Consider the following 18,017-nt stretch of genomic DNA (forward strand, 5'->3'; position numbering starts at 1 on the left):
ATTTATCTGGTTGAGAGAACATATGAGCATTTTATCTAAACGCATAGCATCAATAGAATAATGTCCCTCATCATAGTATTCCTGAAGTCCACCCAAATAGGTTACGATTTTGGTCCAACCCCTAAACTATAACCACAAACAAGAAATAATGTTTCAATAATAATATATTTTGTTTAGTGTAAACTCACATCCAATTACTATTTAGATATATTTGTTTGGGTGAAATAAAAGGAATTTAGATGTTTCAATAAGGTTAATAAAAGGAATTTAAATAAATAATAAATAAAATAAGATAATTGATAAAATTCGCTTTATTGATCCCACAGGGGAAATTTGTCTCTAGGGTCTATTCCAAGGGAAAACTGGAATAACACAGGTGTCAGCCGCAGTTCAGCGCCGCAAATTGAGCTAGGGCGAGGTGGCTTGCTCAAGGCCACGCTGCGCAGCGGCTGGTGATCGAACTCCGTACCTTTCGGGTACGAAGCAAAGACCGTTTCGATGAGCCACGCTGTCCCAAATAAGGTTATGGAAATATGGAAGTCTGATCTCTCTCTCTCTCTCTCTCTCTCTCTCTCTCTCTCTCTCTCTCTCTCTCTCTCTCTCTCTCTCTCTTTCTTTCTTTAATTCTTACTATCTCTCTGTCTCTCTCTCTTTCTTTATTTCTTTCTCTCTCCCCCCCCCTCTCTCTCTCTCTCTCTCTCTCTCTCTCTCTCTCTCTCTGTGTGTGTGTGTGTGTGTGTCTATCTCTCTCTCTCTCTCTCTCTCTTTCTTTCTTTCTTTCTTTTATTCTTTCTCTCTGTCTCTCTCTCTTTCTTTATTTCTTTCTCTCTCTCCCTCCCTCCCTCTCTCTCTCTCTCTCTCTCTCTCTCTCTCTCTCTCTCTCTCTCTTTCTTTCTTTCTTTCTTTTATTCTTTCTCTCTGTCTCTCTCTCTCTTTCTTTATTTCTTTCTCTCCCTCCTCCCTCTCTCTCTCTCTCTCCCTCTCTCTCTCTCTCCCTCCCTCTCTCTCTCTCTCTCTCTCTCTCTCTCTTTCTCTCTTATTGCGATCTTGTGTCATAACCTTTTCTTGAGTACTGTTTTACATTTTAAAAGACCGAGGAAAGTCATATGAAAGTCATATATATTTCTATATGGAACCCTGATCGATCCGGTTGTCCAGTTGGAAAGGCATGCTTCGACTATTATTAAACATTAATTTAAAGCTATCCAGACACTTTTTTTTTGTTCAAATTTTTGGGGGGTTTTATGGGCTTTTTCGCTTATTATATTGAGTGAGCTCTCGTTTGGGCAATACGTTGCATCAGAATTTTCTCCCATCAATGAGCTTGATATGAATGGAAGAGTGAGGTAATCGGATAACAATTATGATTTAATTTGGCCCATTACGGTTAGGCGAAAGCGTTACTTAATCATCGGATATAATATGGCTTCATATTATTGCTTAACCCGACGTGTACATGTATGCAGGTCTGACATCCAAGCCCACGTATGGGCCTAGGTTAACATTGTTGTAATGGACAATATTTTGCGTCATTTTTGAGATTTCCATTACAACAATGAGCCCATAAAGAATTGGGTTATCAGACCTCCAAATAAGGGCACGTCGGCCTTACCTAATACATAATCGATTCCATTACCAACGCTCTGATCTGCCCTGCTCTCTTTTATGTGTCTTTTTTTCATGTCAAAAATAATTTTCAATTTATTTTTTATGTAAATTCTCAGTTGCACCATAATGGTCTAGAAATAGAAAACCATGGTGACTATATCGAATATAGGACTTTTGATAAACAAATAATTAAAAGTAAAATCTACCTTAAAAACAAGATCAAAATTATAAAAGTGACAAAGGTGTTTGTTCCGGACAGTGTCTGTCTGGTCTTGTGTTAAGGGGCGGTTTGGGTCTTTTCTAAATCATTTTTAATGGGCGGTTTTAAGCATTCTGTATCGTCATTTTAGGTTAAATAACAACATTTTGGTGAAAAATATTAATTATCTGTGTTGATACCCATTTTTCAACCTAATTTGGGGTTTTGGCATCAAAAAAGTAACAATCTTGTGGCAAACGTTCCACAAAAACTATTGAGGGAATGACCTCCATATTCTCCCCTCTTATCAACAATGTACCATAGTGTGTCACCATAGAGAGATTTTACAGCTTTAACTTATGGGATTTTTAGTAGAACTTGCAAAGTTGCGAATCAAAATGTTATGACAAAATTGATGTTTAAAATTTATAATTTGGATTATAATTTAAAATGCACATACTCTATCAAAAATATCTCTCTATGGTGATATAACACACTATCTCTGTGATAATGTGGAAATTTCCAGACAATTTCATTGAGTAGATTCTGCGAAACGTTTGACACAGTATTCCATACACTAAGAAAAATGACATATTGATAAAATGCAAAATAGCTTTCAGTTTACTTACTACCTGTACCCTCTTCTACTGTGTTTCTCGTGCCTCAATTGTCCATTTTAAGAAGATGGACTTCAATAATATTATTTCTACGATAATGAAACATCGTTTTCCACCAAAATCTCAAAATCAATTTTTTGAAGGATTTTCCTAATAATTAGACCCAGACCTCCCCTTACAGTCATGAGATTTTGTGACAGAATGAATTACAATGATGGCAAAACTTTGGAAGCATCGTTGACCCATGGATAAGGCAATATATTCATTTTACCGGAGTTGACTCAAGAGAAATCTAGTACATGGCTATTAGCAGTATACAAAATGATGACTAACAGACGACTTGTACTGCAGTGAAATACAATGTTTTTTGTATTATTGACACATTTCAGACTTTAATAACTCCAACACTATGTTAAACTTCACCAAACATTTTGTTGTTTTTTGGGGTTTTGTTGTTTTTTGTTTTGTTTTTTTGTTTTGTTTTTTTTGGGGGGCGGGGGGGGGGTTGTGTTTTTTGTTGTGTTTTTTTTTTTTTTGGGGGGGGGGGGGGTTTCGGGGTTGTTTTTTTTTTTTTTTTTGGGGGGGGGGTTGGGTTTGTTTGTTTTTGTTTGCAATGGGTGCAGAATTTATTTAAGTTTTGATTGATGTCAGCTTTAACACTGCGCTCTTTGGTAGAAGAGTTATAATGCCACAGTGTGTTTGTTTTTAATCATTGACACATTTCAGGTTTGAATACCTCAAGAACAGCTGCAACGACATCAATTTGGTTTTCAACATATTAATGCAAATTTATTAACGTCTTTTTTTCTGATTTCTTACTTGTGATGTGTGTTTGGGCAATTGTCCGATCTAAAGCTCCATATTACCACCACCCTTTTGAATGAAAAACCGCAAGCGGCTCTCCATTTGTCCGTCCGCCTTTTGCAGCATTAGAATTGTGACAGAGCGAACGGCTTCTCTTATTTTTGTCTTCAGGTGACGTAATACAACAGTCGATTTTTACAGAGTCAAGGCAATGTTTCAAGTTGATATTCTTAGATTGACATGTTAAACGAGAATCATGTCGGACAAAGCCAAAAGAAATCACGATTTACGTTTAAATTACCCTTTCCTACTGATAACAACAAGAAATGAAGTGAGTAGGAAAGTGCCAGAAAACAATAGATAATAAAAATTTCGCGGCGACGATGGAGGCTCGAACCCTTTCTACTGATGACGCCATAGCTCAGCTACCAAAGGAAGTACACTGTTAAAACGTATATCAATCAAAACTTGAATAATTTCTACACACATGGCAAACAATCGTTTTCAGAAAAGTGAGTGGAGCAGTCACTTATGTTGATAATGACAGGAAATGAAATGAGTAGAAAAGTGCCAGAAGACAATAGAGAATAAAAACTTTTATCGCGGCGATGGGGGCTCGAACCCACGACCTTACTGATACGACAACTCCGCCTGGCCGAGAGAGGGGCGCTATACAGTCAATGACATGTCTTGAACTATCTAAATAGCTTAAAGTTATCTAAAACAATAGGAAATATAATGGAAGCTTCAATTTAGTCAACGAATACAGAAAATGTGGATGTGTTGGGTTTGTCCTTTATCAAGAAACCACGATGAACAAAACTCAAAAGACGATTGAGAGATGTGAGAGTGGCGTTGTTCAGGTGAATCTCATTCGTCTTTAGCGTTTTATTCGTGTGTTTCGTTGATAAAGGAGAAACCCAAAACGTCCACCTTATCAGTCGTCGTTGATCAAATTGATGCTTCCAGTCCATTCCCTATTGTTATTTATTCTTCGAGTTTAAAGTAGTAACATTTTCATTAGAATATTTAAAGAAGCCAAAGGTTTAAGACATATTTGGGTCGTTGTATGTTATCGATATATGAATTTTAAGTGAAAAAGGTTTGTTTTTAGTGTTTGGCAGATGTCGGTAATGTATTGGATGGAAAAACACCGGATATTATTGACTAAGATAAAGATCTTTAAAAAATGTGTATAAAACTGTGCCTAAGCAGAGAGAAAAATACAAGAAAAAAATCATCATGTCTCGAATTCAGGTATTTTTTTGGATGAATATTTTACCTATATTTTTCTCTCTGCTTTGTCTGGCACTGTTTCATAAACAATTTTTCACATCTTATCTTATACCAGTGCCTTCTTCTTAATCTATCACTTTCATATTGATCGCCTCCATTCAATATTTTCACTTTTTGACGAATTTCAAAATTATCTTTTTACTCGATTCCAAGGTCAAAATTGTTTCAAGACTTAACTGAAAAAGGAATGAATCTGGGATTGTTCCAGTGCTCTTTCTTGTTGATTTTGATTTCGATAGGTTATGGTTATCATCCATTCGTGTATATAAAACCAATTATCTTGTGAACAATGGTACAGAATAAGAAATCGTGTCATATACACAATCTTTAATGACTTCAATATGCAATTATATGCCGCTTTTGTCGTCAATACCCTTTGCATTTTGCTTGAAATAGCTTCGCTTTGTGCAAACCAAGCATGCATTTCAGCATAGTTTCAAAGGGAATCAATATACGGTACATCTCTCTGTCAGAGCACGTAATGTCAACGTTCACCACAGTCTCGTCACATGGCATCATAAAACAAGAACAGCGTTATATAAAACGATAAGATCACATCATTGGTTTTCCTGATATTTCCTTTATCATGTATCAATATATTACTTACTGAGTTGCCTTTCACAACTGAATCAACCTATTGTGATGCCTCGGCTGCTTTTACAAAATCTGTTGTGAAACCTTTCCAAATTTGAAATAAAGGGGCAATTTACTTTCCAGTGTAATATACTCTTTTTTGATATGAACTTATTTAGCGATTGCACGAGGAATCATTTGCAGAAGGAAGTCAGAATCATAAAAGATAAAATTGTGGTATAATATAAAATGTAAATGACAATAATGTACAGATCTTGAACGTTTTGGACTCAAAACTTGTCTAAATCACCACAAACATTTATCTCAAATAAAGCTCATGATAGGATACGAGTTTGATATGTAAAGGAGTAAGAGTGATATTAATTTGAAATTGAATCGAAATCAATCCTGAGATTTAACTCAAAACTGAATAGTAGTGAATATAAAAACCTTCGGGTTTTTAAGTTTCTGTACGATATTTTACATGAGACAAAAGAATGATTAGATTCAGAAAACTGAGTGGAGCAGGCACTTATGTTGATAACAACAAGAAATGAAGTGAGTAGGAAAGTGCCAGAAGACAATAGAGAATAAAAAAAATTTCGCGGCGACGATGGGTGTTCGAACCCGCGACCTTACTAGTACGACAACTCCGATGATAGAGTCACGCTCTCTCCGGCCAGGCGGAGTTGTCGTACCAGTAAGATCGCGGGTTCGAACCCCCATCGCCGCCGCGAAAAAAAAATTATTCTCTATAGATAGTATGCGCCTATCCAAGAAGCTCATAACAATGCCATCCGGAAGTATAACGGACCAACACACAAAACTGTGTGTATCCATGAACACGTATAGTCGGGTTAATGCAGTTCAGTGAGCATTACTCATAAACGCGGATGGCAAAAAACAATAACAAAGACCTGAATGACGTCATCTTCGAACTATCTATTGTCTTCTTGCACTTTCCTACTCACTTCATTTCTTGTTGTTATGAATGATTAGATCCGCGATGAAAGATCACGGTATGTGCAAAACGTACTTCTTAGTCCTGGGTTGAGCGTTAGTTCACAGTATTCAAATTGTCTTATGTTTTGTTTTACAACATTTAGAGAGTAGATCAATTTTAATGTCAAAATGACTTCAGAACAATTTTACCATAGATTACATTATATTCCAGTGCGTTGTACAGCTATGAGATCCAATATCGACCGCACTTGCCATATTTGGAAAATAAAATAAGTTAACATCTGTGACAATCCTGTTAGGCCTTAATGACATTGCTGTCAAATGTGATTATGCGGAAAATTGCCATGTTTTTCTAAGACCACTTGTCCTAAATCATTCATAATTATACTAGAGAATTTTTTTATTTGAGGACGATAACTGAACTTAAGTTATTTTGATGTTGGACCGAGTTGGAGGATATTAAAATATGTCTTAAAATTGCTGTATTGTAATCATAAATCGATGACAATATCACGAAACTTCAATAAGGATAAACATCTAACATGATAATATTGCTTACCATTGATTTGATCCTGTTGTGTTAACTGCTGAACTTATGAAAGAGATAAAACAATTCATGTTATCACAATCATCATCGTCCCCACTATCATCATCATCATCATCATCATCCCATTCACCACATCATCATCATCATCATCATCATCATCATCATCATCATCATCATCATCCCATTCACCACATCATCATCATCATCATCATCATCATCATCATCATCATCATTATCACCATCATCACCATCATCATTAGAGAGAAAAATCCCTAATAACTAAATTCTCTGACCGATCTTTTGCCTTTGCTGATCCAGCTGTATGGAACTCATTAACTCCTTATGCAAGGAACTGTCAGGCCTTTGATACGTTTAAAAAATCCCTCAAAACTGGGTTATTTAGATCTACTAATCAAATGAATCGTTGATATATATGATATGTGTATATTTTTGTGTGTGACTATGTGCATGCAAGGGTATACCTTTTATGTATGCTTAAACATTATATAAGTGTGTGTACGTGTATATATTCATGTGTATGTATGTATAGATAGTTCGAAGATGACGTCACTCAGGTCTTTGTTATTGTTTTTTTTTTGCCATCCGCGTTTATGAGTAATGTTCACTGAACTGTATTAACCCGACTATAAATGTTCATGGATACACACAGTTTTGTGTGTTGGTCCGTTAGACTTCCGGATGGCAATGTTATGAGCTTCTTAGCCAAGCGCATACTATCTATATGTATGTATATATATATATATATATATTTTTTTTTTTTAAATATATATATATATATATGTGTGTGTGTGTGTGTGTGTGTGTGCGTGTGTGGGGGGTGTGGGTGTGGGTGTATTTGTGTGGGTGTGTGTATATTTATTATTTGTTATTGCCATTGTGAAGCGCTATTGAGCATTGCAAATGGATAATGGCACTATATAAATGTCCCATTACATTACATTACATCAACCTCAACAATAGCAGCATTCAGGTTTACCTACGTCTAATAATGCCTGAAGTCTATTCGAACCAACGTTGGACAGTAAAAGCGTCGTCTCTAAATTAAACAAGCCTTGTCTGTTCACTGATACTCAGGCGGACAAAAGAGCTGTTAATAGCCTCAGACCTTGTGTGAATGAATAACCTTCCTTTGGGTAAACTTTATGTATTGATCAGGACAGCTTATCAGATAGATAACTCGTGGCTACGACCATCGTTAACATAATATAGCCTGACTCAAGAACCCACTAGGACTGGCAGTTTGGCGTCATTTTTTAGGTTTGTGTAGCGTCTAGTGAGTTGTCGTTAGTAGAGCTCAAGGAACAAGTTATTTTATTGGTTGAACAATTGGATACAACTCCCGATTTGTTTTCTTTTGTGGCAAAAGACTGGCATTTTGACGTCATTTTTTGGTCAGTGTCAGCGTGGCCTTTGTAAAGTTATGTCCTGATACTGACCAAAGAATGACGTCAAAATGGCTACGGTGTCAGGCTATAACTTTACGATGGCTACGCTACGACACAAACCCTTTTATCGTTTTCTGTCATCGCAAACGTTTTCATTGCTTACAAAACAGTATAAAATAGGGGTGATAAAGAGCCGCTCTCAAGAGATCTAGACATCATGCTCTGCCTTACTCTGAAATAAAGACGTATTTAAAATTTACGCCAGAAAACTCGACCATCAAATATCGATCGATTAAAATGACCTTCATCTTTGAAAAAAAAATACTTTCAAACCTGGGAATTTGCAAAGTCCCAGCTTCGAGATTTGTTTTGTTTTGTTTTTGTTTTGTTTGTTTGTTTGTTTGTTTTTTTGGGGTTTTTTTTTTTTTTTTGCCAAGATGACGGTTATTGTTATTGAAATGATAGGCATATCATAATATATATCTGGATGGAAATTGGGTTATTGTGCGGCTATGTGGCCTAGTGGTATGACACTCGCTTTCGGATCGGAAGGTCCTGGGTTCGAGCCTCGCTCGGCGCATAGTTGAGTCCTTGGAGAAGGCTCTTTACTCACATTCTCTCACCGTACTCAGGTGTAAAATGAGTACCTGGCCGTTGACAGCGTTGTCTCTGTCCGAAAAAAATGTAATATCGCCTAACAGGTGTCATGTCCCGTCCTTCACGTTAAATTTTGCTGTTGGCCAGGGACCCCTTGTGAAGCGCTTTGAGCACGTTTAGTGGATATTGCACTGTATAAAAAGCTCAATTATTTTTTTTTATTATTTCAATCGCTTGATATAATTTGAAGGACGAGTTTCCTGGCCAAAATGTTAAATACGAGTTGCTGGTTTGTTTGTTCTTTCAGAGTACAGCAGTGCTGTTATGGGGGGGGGGGGGGGGGGGGAACTAGGTAATTGAATTTCCACCCAGATATATATTATGATTTGCTTATCATTTCAATAATAATCCATTCCTTTTTTTTAAAAATAGGGTTGGGGGTTCAATATGTTCCTTACACCCCATGTTAAATGCCTGCCAACGAACATAAACATACCGGCAAATCAAAAAATTATAAAACTATTTTTCTGATTTGTTAACAAGACATGTGCAAACTTTAAAAAAAAAAAAGAAATTAAGGGTAATTCTATGACACGTTGACTCAAATAATTAGTTAGAAAATCTGCTAGGGCATGATTAATTAATGAATTTGACCTTGGCCTTGGGAATCACAATCTGGCGTCTTGTTGCCAGATTTATTTGCGCGCACCCGCAGACTTTATTACCGGACCGATTTTATCGTTGATGGCTCCAAAGATTCGTTTCGATCTATGTTAATTACTATTAATTAGCTTGTCAGTCATAGCAACAAGAGGTCAAGGAGGAACCATCAATAGCCTTCAACAGTCATGACGTCACTTCTCTCGTAATGACGCATGGTAACTTAGTAACTGGCTCTAAACTATCGGAACAATGGCGGATGCCCTTATGAAATATTTCTCCGAGAGCATAAAAGTGTATCCAGAGGGGGAAAAAATATAATATATAAAAATCTGTTAATGTTTTGACTTTTACACATTCTGATCACATGACATATGAAAAATTCTCGCCACCATGAAGAATAAGAAGTACCCGTTTTCTTTGTTTAGAACCACGATGGCCGCCGTTGCTGGGCGACGTGACATCAGACTATTGAATCCAATTACTATATCATAGGATTTCTTTGTGAAGGTCCAAGAACTGAGTTTGTATTAGAAGATTGGAATTATCGGGGCAAATTAAAACAATTGTTTTACTTTTGTTGGGCATTGATGCATTGATACCCCAGACAACGAAAAGTGCAATTTGTTTTCGTTTTAATATTATGATAATCTCATTTCATTGATTCGTTTATTTATATTACTCGTGGATAGACAACAATTTTGCGGAGAGAAAAAGGCTACAACGAACAGGCACTTATTTCTTTTAATGATTATCCTACTGTATTGTAATTAACATGTAGAACGAGACATGACGCCTGTTGCGGACAGAGACAACGCTGTTAACGGCCAGGTACTCATTTTACACCTGAGTGTGGTGAGAGAATGTGAATAAAGATTCTTTTCCAAGGACTCAACTATGCGCCGAGCGAGGCTCGAACCCAGGATCTTCCGATCCGAAAGCGAGTGTCATATCACAAGACCACATAGCCGCACAATACACAAACACACACTGCATACTTCAAAATGTTTAGCACAGCATTATGTTTTAATGCGTTTAAATGTAATACTAATTACAAATGTAGATCTACTGGTGCTATGAATTTATTTGAAATATTCACAACATCCGTCAACCGGATATACCGTTCCAACGCACGAATTTATGTGTACCCATAAACGTTTATAGCTAGTCTGAATGATAGAATACGCTTCAACAGTCGTATCATCACTTCACTCGTTATGACGTATGGTAACTTAGTAACTGGCTCTAAACGGTCGGAACAATGGCGGGTGCCCTTATGAAATATTTCTCCGACGAGCATAAAAGCGCATCCAGAGGAGAAAAAAAAGCATTATAAATCTGATCATGTTTTGACTTTTACACATTCTGATCACAAGACAAATGAAAAGTTCTAGCCAGCATGAAGAATAAAGAGTTCCGATTTTCTTTGTTTAGAACCACGATTGCCGCTGTTGCTGGGCGACGTGACATCAGACTATTGAATCCAATTAGTGAGAACTTATCATTAAAATCAATGTCTAAAAACAGTAACAAGAAATGAGTGACGTCAATTTCGTAACATCTATACATATCCAAGGACTCTCCTCACTTTGTCCACTCATTCCTCCTATTGTAGGTATAGAGGGAACGAATTCGATTTCACTCAGCTCTTTGTTATTGATTTTAGACAGCCATCTTAATTATTTGTTCTCGATCAATCAGAAAATAAACGCTCAAGGTCACACGTAGTTTTGTTTGTTGGTACATTATATCCAGATGTGAGTATTTTACCTGAACGCATAGCATTGATACCGACCTGTTCTCTGTCATCACTCATTTATAGATAGAACAAAGTTGACGTCACTCAGGTCTTTGTTTGTTATAGTTTTAGTCAGCCATTTTTATTAGTAGTTTCACACAACTGTATTAATAAAATATAAACGTTCAAGGTAACACATAGTTTTGTGTATTGGTACGTTATTTCCGGCTGGCGAATGTTGTGAGCATTTTGACTTTGCGCAAAGCATAAATCAAATAGATGGAACGAAAGTGACGTTACTCAGCTCTTTGTCGTTGTCTTTAGACAACTATTTTAATGATTAGATCTCACGAAATTCTATCAGTCAGACTATAAAAGTTTAAGGTTACACATAGCTTTGTGTCCTTGTACGTTATATCCAACTGGCGGATGTTGCGAACATTTTACCTAAACCCATAGCATCAATAAAGCATTCTCATCTCTCTCTCTCTCTCTCTCTCTCTCTCTCTCTCTCTCTCTCTCTCTCTCTCTCTCTCTCTCTATCTATCTATCTATCTCTCTCTCTCTATCTATCTATATATATATATATATATATATATATATATATATATATATATATATATATATATATATATATATATATATGTAATAAAAGCAAAAACCATGAAATAATAGTGCTCAACTTTTTGATAAAAGGAGCTATTTATAAACATTTTAATTATAATTATAATAAACAGATCTGTAGGAGCAATAATAATTATATATAAAATGTTTATATATATATATATATATATATATATATATATATATATATCCCTCTCTCTCTCTCTCTCTCACTCTCTCTCTCTCTCTCTCTCTCTCTCTCTCTCTCTCTCGATCACGGTGATTAGTTTTACATTAAAGCTATAGGGAGTTTGCAATATAAAACTCGAAATAAAAATAAAAAGAATCCACGTTAATAGATTGCCGGTCAACAAGAGGTCATGGAAAAACCACCAATAAATAGCAAGGTTTGTGCCAAGTTTTTAAACAAATGAAGTCTACGGTGGAAAATATGTAGATACAAGAATAGTGAGAGAGAAAATTTTAATACGACAAATGTTTTTAAGTTTTCACAGAAAAAAACTTAAAACTCAAATCAAGCAACATTGATACTAAAATATTTCACTCAGCAAGAAAACGGTTACAGCAGTGGAAACTAACACCCCAGTACTGCTGTACTCTGGGAAAACCCATATTTTAAAAAATGGCCAGAAAACTCGTCCTTCAAATATCGGTCGATATGAATGACCCTCATCTTGGTCAAAACTCTCAAACCTGGGACTTTACGAAGTGTAAAGTCGTAAAGTCCCAGGCCTGGTTTGAGAGTTTTTGCCAAGCATTTCAGCCAAAAATTTCGGCCCTTCATATCATGTATACTTTTTTAAATTTTTGAACAAAAGCCAATTAAAAATGTAAGGCGCTGTACAATGATTCCACAATGTTAATACACACATCACTGTTTCAATGCAGTATGATAAACAATGGAGGGCAACTTGATCCGGCTGGCAAGAATGAACTGAGCACGGCTCAAATATACAGTTGACTCATTGACAAAGTGCCCGGTATCGAAAGAATGACAGAGAAACGGGCGATCTGTTGTTAAAAACGAGTGTGGAATCTAGTACTCTTTAATCTAGTACTGGTCTCGGCTTCAGTGTGACGTCAACTTATGTTAGGTCGTTGAAATAAAATCATCATTTTTTAAATTTCCAATATTTAGAACACGTTGGAGTGCGTTTTAACTCGCTTGCGGAGTCAATCCCTCGTCACAGGTACTCGTCAACTGAGCACTATACGATGTATGACAGATGGTTTGTCTCCACAACCACGTTGACTGAGAACCATTCGATGTGGTTGGTTTCCACAACTTTGTTGTCTGAGAACCACTCTATATGAAACATAGAAAAGTGAGTGGAGCAGGCACTTATGTTGGTAACAACAAGATATGAAGTGAGTAGAAAAGTGCCAGAAGACAATAGAGAATAAAAAATTTTTTCGCGGCGGTGGTGGGGTTTGAACCTGCGACCTTATTGGTACGACAACTCCGCCTGGCAGGTGAGAGCGTGGCTCTACCGTGTGAGCTATCCACGAACACAAAATATTCGTTTCAAACCCAAAGTCATTTCTAGATCCCTCTCTCACCCACTTCTTGAGATCGCCGATTCGTTCACCACCATCGCGAAGTAATTTTGACCAGCAGTTAAGCTTAAGAGCCAATATTCTCATCACATAACATAGAAACGATTGAGACATTGAGTATGCTCCGGTGTATGGGGTGAATTTTTAATTCAGAAAAGTGAGTGGAGCAGGCACTTATGTTGGTAACAACAAGATATGAAGTGAGTAGAAAAGTGCCAGAAGACAATAGAGAATAAAAATTTTTTTTTTTAAATATTTTTTAAAAATTTTTTTCGCAGGTTCAAACCCCACCACCGCCGCGAAAAAAAATTTTTTATTCTCTATTGTCTTCTGGCACTTTTCTACTCACTTCATATCTTGTTGTTACCAACATAAGTGCCTGCTCCACTCACTTTTCTGAATTAAAAATTCACCCCATACACCGGAGCATACTCAATGTCTCAATCGTTTCTATGTTATGTGATGAGAATATTGGCTCTTAAGCTTAACTGCTGGTCAAAATTACTTCGCGATGGTGGTGAACGAATCGGCGATCTCAAGAAGTGGGTGAGAGAGGGATCTAGAAATGACTTTGGGTTTGAAACGAATATTTTGTGTTCGTGGATAGCTCACACGGTAGAGCCACGCTCTCACCTGCCAGGCGGAGTTGTCGTACCAATAAGGTCGCAGGTTCAAACCCCACCACCGCCGCGAAAAAAATTTTTATTCTCTATTGTCTTCTGGCACTTTCTACTCACTTCATATCTTGTTGTTACCAACATAAGTGCCTGCTCCACTCACTTTTCTGAATTAAAAATTCACCCCATACACCGGAGCATACTCAATGTCTCAATCGTTTCTATGTTATGTGATGAGAATATTGGCTCTTAAGCTTAACTGCTGGTCAAAATTACTTCGCGATGGTGGTGAACGAATCGGCGATCTCAAGAAGTGAGTGAGAGAGGGATCTAGAAATGACTTTGGGTTTGAAACGAATATTTTGTGTTCGTGGATAGCTCACACGGTAGAGCCACGCTCTCACCTGCCAGGCGGAGTTGTCGTACCAATAAGGTCGCAGGTTCAAACCCCACCACCGCCGCGAAAAAATTTTTTATTCTCTATTGTCTTCTGGCACTTTTCTACTCACTTCATATCTTGTTGTTACCAACATAAGTGCCTGCTCCACTCACTTTTCTGAATTAAAAATTCACCCCATACACCGGAGCATACTCAATGTCTCAATCGTTTCTATGTTATGTGATGAGAATATTGGCTCTTAAGCTTAACTGCTGGTCAAAATTACTTCGCGATGGTGGTGAACGAATCGGCGATCTCAAGAAGTGGGTGAGAGAGGGATCTAGAAATGACTTTGGGTTTGAAACGAATATTTTGTGTTCGTGGATAGCTCACACGGTAGAGCCACGCTCTCACCTGCCAGGCGGAGTTGTCGTACCAATAAGGTCGCAGGTTCAAACCCCACCACCGCCGCGAAAAAAATTTTTATTCTCTATTGTCTTCTGGCACTTTTCTACTCACTTCATATCTTGTTATATGAAACATAGTTCCTTTCCACAATGTCTTTTTTCTTGAGAACCATTCGATATATAAAAATGACTTATTTCCACAACCTCGTTAATTGAGAACCATTCGACTTTTAAAAAGATGGTTCGGTTCCACAACATCGTTGACTGAGAACTATTATTGTTAATTTCCAGGATCGAGTTTAATAACAAATCGACGGGATCAATACCATTCTTTCGATATCGTACAGTTTTTCTATGAATCAATTGTATGTTTTACGTGCTTTTGATGTTTTGTTAGACAGGAGTTGTGAGCATTTAATCATAATATACGTAAATACCGTTATCATCAGATTTGTGAAAAACTTTGATGACCCGAGGTGACTGACATAGTTCTCTCGACAAACTGTGTAAAATAGAAGATAGTCCCTTCACTTTACAGCAACAATTGGTAGATAATATGATGACACATACAAACATACTTTTTATGTAATGTTAGCTTAGGCGTGACCTGTTTTGAACTGGAATAGAAAATAAACGTGTCTATGTGTAATTCAATAACACCAATTTTCATCGTAATTGACATATAATAGATTCATCTCAATAATAACACACTATTAGTTTAAATGATCATGCATCCGATATCATAAACAACACGTACAAAACCAAATGGTACAACAATCTAGAAATTACTATAAAGCACTCTCGTTTTGCGCTTATCTTATTTTTATTGAGTACAGTGAGTAACACTTAAGACAACCTTTAACTCTCTCTCTCTCTCTCTCTCTCTCTCTCTCTCTCTCTCTCTCTCTCGTTGTGTGTGTGTGTTTGTTTGTCTATCTGTCTGTCTGTCTCTGTGTTTGTGTGTGTGCATTGGGTTTCATTGGGTTGTATAATATGTATTGGACAGTAAGCATTTTCTTTTGTGCAATCACGTGTTGAAGAGTTCTCTCTTTCTGTTTAGTGTGTGGTTTTGGGGTATTTATACAATATGAGATTTCTCTACTAGACATAAATTGCATTTTTGTGTGTTTATTGAGTAACTTTATTTATTTTGAGACGATGTTCCGTGTGATGTTGTATAGGGTGCTTCAGTCCTTTAATTCCCAGATGCTTACTGACCAATACACATTACACAACATCCATAACCCAGACGCCCCCCGCCCCCTCTTCCAACACCACACCACACTCAGCACACACGCACACACTTTCACACATGCGCACGCACATATACACACACGCACACATACATGCGCAACAAACCTACATCCGGAAACAACATTGGCGTCAACTAAACACAAAAGCATTCCTCCCGGACACTACTATAATATTATAGAATACCTACCTGAAGATTCCATAAAAATACCAACAGATGGATGAAACAACATTGTCGGAGGAAATAACCAAATGATATGATGATAATATCTATTTATCTATCTACCTATCTATCTATCTATCTATCTATCTATATTTCTATTTATCTATCTATCTCTCTCTCCACATACTCTCTCTCTCTCTCTGTCTGTCTATCTGTCTGTCTGTCTGTCTCTCTCTCCCTCTCTCTCTCTCTCTCTCTCTCTCTATCTCTCTCTCTCACTCTCTCTCTCTCTCTCTCTCTCTATCTATCTATCTATCTATCTATCTATCTATCTACTAGCCATTTTCTGGAATTTCTCCAAAACGTCATATTTATCCAATATAAAATAAAAGATTCTTAAAACTCTAACCAAACGTAATAAATACATGCTATACATAATTTTATTCAGCAAAACAAGATATGCAATACAGCATCAAGAAAGATCGTCCATCCTCGCTCTTTTACGACCCTTGATCCTTAGAATCGGTCTATAATAATAATAATAATAATAATAATAATAATAATAATAATAATAATAATAATAATAATAATAATAATAATAATAATGCTGAAAACTTATATAGCGCTATAACTCCGAGACAGCATACTCTAAGCGCTTAAATTACACATTACTTTGGCTGAAACATACTCATTCACACACACAAGCACACACACACACACACACACACACACAACACACACACAACCGAAACCAGGCAGATCTATCTTGCTTCTCATACCATCTACTAAAGACGAAACAGATATGTTTTAAGCGAACGTTTAAAAATAAACAAAGATTCTTTTTCACGAATGCTTTGTGGTAAGGTGATCCAAACAGAGGGTCCGAAATGAGAAAAGGATCTCATTCTCATACATCCTACTACTGAGATAGTTATGTCAGCTTTATGTAACATATTCAATTTACCACTCCGAAGGACTGGTTACATACACACTCCCAAGGATTTAAGAACCAAAAGAGGAGCGGGTTTGATGTCACAACTTTTCTTCCCTATTATATAGATAGATCAATGTTTGATTTTGACCATAGTGTAGTATTCCAGTTCAGAAAAGTGAGTGGACAGGCACTTATGTTGGTAACAACAAGAGATGAAGTGAATAGAAAAGTGCCAGAAGACAATAGAGAATAATTTTTTTTTCGCGGCGGTGATGGGGTTTGAACCCGCGACCTTATTGGTACGACAACTCCGCCTGGCCGGTGAGAGCGTGACTCTACCGTATGAGCTATCCACGAACCCAAAAAAAATGTTATTCTCTATTGTCTTGTGGCACTTTTCTATTCACTTCATCTCTTGTTGTTACCAACATATGTGCCTGCTCCACTCACTTTTCTGAATTAAAAATTCACCCCATATACCGGAGCATACTCAATGTCTCAATTGTATCTATGTTATATGTTTGTGTTGAGAATATTGGCTATTAAGCTTAATTTCTGGCCAGCTAACTTCGCGTTCATTGTGTGTGTGTGTGTGTGTGTGTGTGTGTGTGTGTGTGTGTGTGTGTGTGTGTGTTGGACCCGCGGTCTCCAGTAGTCGGTGAGAGAAGGCTTTAATTGATACGAATTTTTTTGGGTTCGTGGATAGCTCATACGGTAGAGTCACGCTCTCACCGGCCAGGCGGAGTTGTCGTACCAATAAGGTCGCGGGTTCAAACCCCGTCACCGCCGCGAAAAACGGTTATTCTCTATTGTCTTCTGGCACTTTTCTATTCACTTCATCTCTTGGTATTTCCAGTTCCAGTGTCTGAAGTGTGCCCGTGGCTGTGACAGTTGTGAAGATTCGAGCCCCTGCCTCTACCCCATCAACATCGCAATACAAGTATTGGTCTTCTTAGTCATGAGCATCATGATCATCGGTTGTATCATTATTTCTGTTTTCATCTTCATCTACAGGACGCAGCTGGTGAGTAAATTTATAGATAGAAAGAAATTTGACGTCACTCAGCTTTTTGTTAT

General features: G+C 37.1%; 1 protein-coding gene across 2 annotated transcripts in view; it reads left to right on the forward strand.

Annotated features, from left to right (window-relative positions):
- The window catches only part of LOC144963059 (putative G-protein coupled receptor CG31760), a 96,772-nt gene that overhangs the window by 45,052 nt on the left and 33,703 nt on the right, over positions 1 to 18,017 (forward strand). For both annotated transcript variants that reach the window (XM_078896676.1, XM_078896675.1), the window contains exon 8: positions 17,797 to 17,964. In XM_078896676.1, coding sequence (XP_078752802.1) covers positions 17,797 to 17,964 — 168 coding nt within the window. The remainder of the gene's footprint in view (positions 1 to 17,796; positions 17,965 to 18,017) is intronic.

The sequence above is a fragment of the Berghia stephanieae genome, chromosome 1 (assembly GCF_034508935.2).
Source record: "Berghia stephanieae isolate SIO BIC M18660-M18661 chromosome 1, UCSD_Bste_1.3, whole genome shotgun sequence".
In the NCBI taxonomy this organism is placed as follows: Eukaryota; Metazoa; Mollusca; class Gastropoda; order Nudibranchia; family Aeolidiidae; genus Berghia; species Berghia stephanieae.